Source organism: Gastrolobium bilobum, unplaced genomic scaffold, assembly GCF_033153095.1.
Source record: "Gastrolobium bilobum isolate Gb01-03AN ecotype WA unplaced genomic scaffold, APGP_CSIRO_Gbil_v1 utg28565, whole genome shotgun sequence".
Lineage (NCBI taxonomy): Eukaryota > Viridiplantae > Streptophyta > Magnoliopsida > Fabales > Fabaceae > Gastrolobium > Gastrolobium bilobum.
Genome location: NW_026898729.1, coordinates 49,077 through 52,525, shown reverse-complemented (window position 1 = coordinate 52,525; position 3,449 = coordinate 49,077). Strand labels below are relative to the sequence as shown.

General features: G+C 35.8%; 1 protein-coding gene across 1 annotated transcript; it reads left to right on the top strand.

The window, feature by feature from the left end:
- Nucleotides 1-782: 782 nt before the first annotated feature.
- LOC133283610 (probable UDP-arabinopyranose mutase 2) lies at nt 783-3,070 on the top strand. The gene is made up of 4 exons (XM_061480492.1): nt 783-1,192; nt 1,742-1,992; nt 2,123-2,291; nt 2,543-3,070. The coding sequence occupies exons 1-4, from the start codon at nt 875-877 to the stop codon at nt 2,888-2,890; spliced, it is 1,086 nt and encodes a 361-aa protein (XP_061336476.1). The 5' UTR covers nt 783-874; the 3' UTR covers nt 2,891-3,070.
- Nucleotides 3,071-3,449: the final 379 nt, after the last annotated feature.

Sequence of the window (3,449 nt, the reverse complement as noted above, 5' to 3'; positions counted from 1 at the left end):
GTCAGTTAATTGTACAAAATTTTGCTAGTATTAAATAAAGTAGATATACATCACCTATATTGAGATATTAACAAGTTAATTCAATGTAACATCTTGTTAATGGTGTCTTGACAATGGTGTCAAAGTGGTGTCACGTATACTAAATCTCTAATTAATGGTGTAGCATCACCTGCCGTCAAAGTAGTGTCAACAAAAAAGTCTAACAAATTAAAAGAAGAAAAAAAAAATGTAAGAATTTTAGAAACAAAAGTCCCAACTAATCATTTATGGGAAAGTGTTTGGTTGAAGATTTATTTTGAGATTGATGGGAAAGTGTAAGTGGGTATTGGAAAATATCACGTTTGGTTCAGGTTTTTAAAAAAAATACTAGACAAATAGGATAGATGGGAAAATGAATTTTGTGTTGATTTTTGGATAAAATTTACTGTTACAGAATGCCACTTAAGATGTAGTATTTTGAGTTAACTGGGGAAGTAAAAAAACAGGTGCGAAGTTTCTCCCGAACATAGATTTTGCAAATTTAAATAAATTTTTCTGGTAATATTTCGGTCAACCAAACAACTTTTTTTACATTTTCCTATCAAACTCACTTTCCAACCATTTTCCTAGTAATTACATTTTCCTAGTATTCAAAAAATTTCTCCTCAACCAAACGCTCCCTTGATATATTTACGTATTTTCATCTGGCACACGCATCCCCATTGGCACGTGCCAAGTCCCTACAGTTCAAATACAAAAACCCCTCAAACCCCACAACTCTATCAGACCAATCAACACCAACCTCGTCCAACCCAAAGCTCCATCAACAACAACGTTGTCTTCTCTCTCTCACTCTCTGTTGTTTCCAAAATCTGCGATCTGAAGGAGAGAAAGCATGTCAGAAGCAACAGCAACACCAATTCTGAAGGATGAGTTGGACATCGTGATTCCAACGATAAGGAACCTGGATTTCTTAGAGATGTGGAGGCCCTTCTTCGAGAAATACCACCTTATAATAGTTCAAGATGGAGACCCTTCAAAGGTGATAAAGGTTCCAGAAGGTTTCGATTATGAGCTCTATAACCGAAACGACATCAACCGCATTTTGGGACCCAAAGCATCTTGCATTTCCTTCAAGGACTCTGCATGTCGCTGCTTTGGCTTCATGGTTTCCAAAAAGAAGTACATCTTCACCATTGACGATGACTGCTTTGTAAGTCCCACATACAAAAACCCCTTTTTTGTTGGCATGACTTTTTTTTTCTCTCTCCTAAATAATTTGTAGTAGTTCAATCGAAATCAATTCAAAATAATTAGGAGATATTGTGATTCTGATTCTCTAGATTACTCCAATTACAATTAGTCTCAGTTGTATATAAACAGCAGAGTGTAGAGAATTAAATGTACAGAAATAATTTGAATACAACAAATAATGTTTTTTTTCTTTTCGTTTTTTGTACATACTTGCCTAGATCTAGTTCATGTGTCAATTTTTATTTTATTTTTTTTGCAATTTTGTCAAAATTGGTGGATCTTATTACTTTCTTTCCTGCATGTTTTCAGATCTCTGCAGTTTGTAATAATTAATTTGCATTGGAATGGATTTTCCAATGATCGGTAACAACATGTTGATTAGGAGGGGATACATCATAAGATCTGGTCTTTAATATTTTTTAGAAATCTGATAGTACATGTTCTTCTTTTGATGTAGCTGCTACTATTTGATTTGTTATCTGAGATATTTATATTTTTCATTTTTCAGCTTGCAAAAGATCCATCTGGGAAAGAAATTAATGCCCTGCAGCAGCACATTAAGAACCTTCTGACTCCATCAACCCCATTTTTCTTCAACACTCTCTATGATCCCTACAGAGAAGGTGCAGATTTTGTTCGTGGGTATCCATTTAGTCTACGTGAAGGTGTCCCAACAGCTGTTTCTCATGGCCTCTGGCTCAACATTCCTGATTATGATGCCCCAACTCAGCTTGTCAAGCCCCTTGAAAGAAACACCAGGTGTAGCATCCTTTGCAGCATACTATAATAGCATTAGTATAAGCTCATTTTTTGTTTTGTTTATCAGGGTTATGTCTTGTTTTATGGGGTGGTTTATTAATAGCATCATGTCTCATACCTTTTCTCTCAGGTATGTGGATGCAGTTATGACAATACCAAAGGGAACCCTCTTTCCCATGTGTGGTATGAATTTGGCATTCAACCGTGAATTAATTGGTCCTGCTATGTACTTTGGACTCATGGGTGATGGTCAACCTGTTGGACGCTATGATGATATGTGGGCTGGCTGGTGCATGAAGGTACTCCAAATTTCTATTAAATTTTTTTCACTCCTTAATGTATGTTATTTGAGGCTCAGCTTGGAGCACATGTAAAGTTGCTCCTTTGTGACTACTAAAAGGTCACGTGTTTGAATCCGAGAAACAGCCTCTTCGTAATTATACAAGGATAAGGCTGCATACAAGGATTGTTCTCACCCCACCCTCGCTAATCAGGGTTTTAATGTATGTTGTTTGTGTCATAGCTTTGGGCTCACTATACCCTTTTGTAGGTCATAAGTGATCATTTGGGATTGGGGGTGAAGACAGGTTTGCCTTACATATGGCACAGCAAAGCTAGCAACCCATTTGTGAACCTTAAGAAGGAGTACAAAGGAATATACTGGCAGGAAGAGCTGATACCATTTTTTCAATCTGTTTCTATTCCAAAGGATTGCACTAGTGTTCAGAAATGCTACATTGAACTCTCCAAACAAGTTAAGGCAAAACTTGGTAAGGTTGATGAGTATTTCAACAAGCTTGCAGATGCCATGGTGACATGGATTGAAGCTTGGGATGAGCTAAACCCATCATCATCTGGGGGAAAATCGGATGCATTGCCCAATGGTCCAGCAAAGTAAATTCTTTGATCTGTGCGGCTCTAGGGGTAAATTATGGGGCATGACAGAGGATATGGCTACACTTATTTATCATTTTTACTTTTTACCGTAAAACTAAAAAAATTTGAGTGACCCTTTTGATATATTTTTTTAATATATTTTCTTCAGTTTGGAATGTAGCTTATTATTAGAAGATTGAGTATGTTAACTTTCAAATTTGACAGTGAGATTATTGCTTTTGGGAATGTCTTGTCATAACTAAGGTTTACCTTGATCGTTAGGTTCTTGTTCTTTCATCCTCCGTTTGTTTTTATTTTATTTAGTTCCATGTTAATTATTATGTGATTTGAATTTGGAATTTAACAAAGGTTGAATGACTGACCCAGGCTGAGTATTCTATAATATATTTGGATAGTAAGCTACAGAAAAAAAGGCTCTTGCCGGCTTGGTAATTGTCTTTTCCTAAACACAACTGTCAAATGGATTCAACAAGATCGAATGAAAATAGATATTTGTGCAGTTAATAAAAATATGCATTTTAGCCTGTTAATAATAATAGATATAGATTTTCTCCAATTTT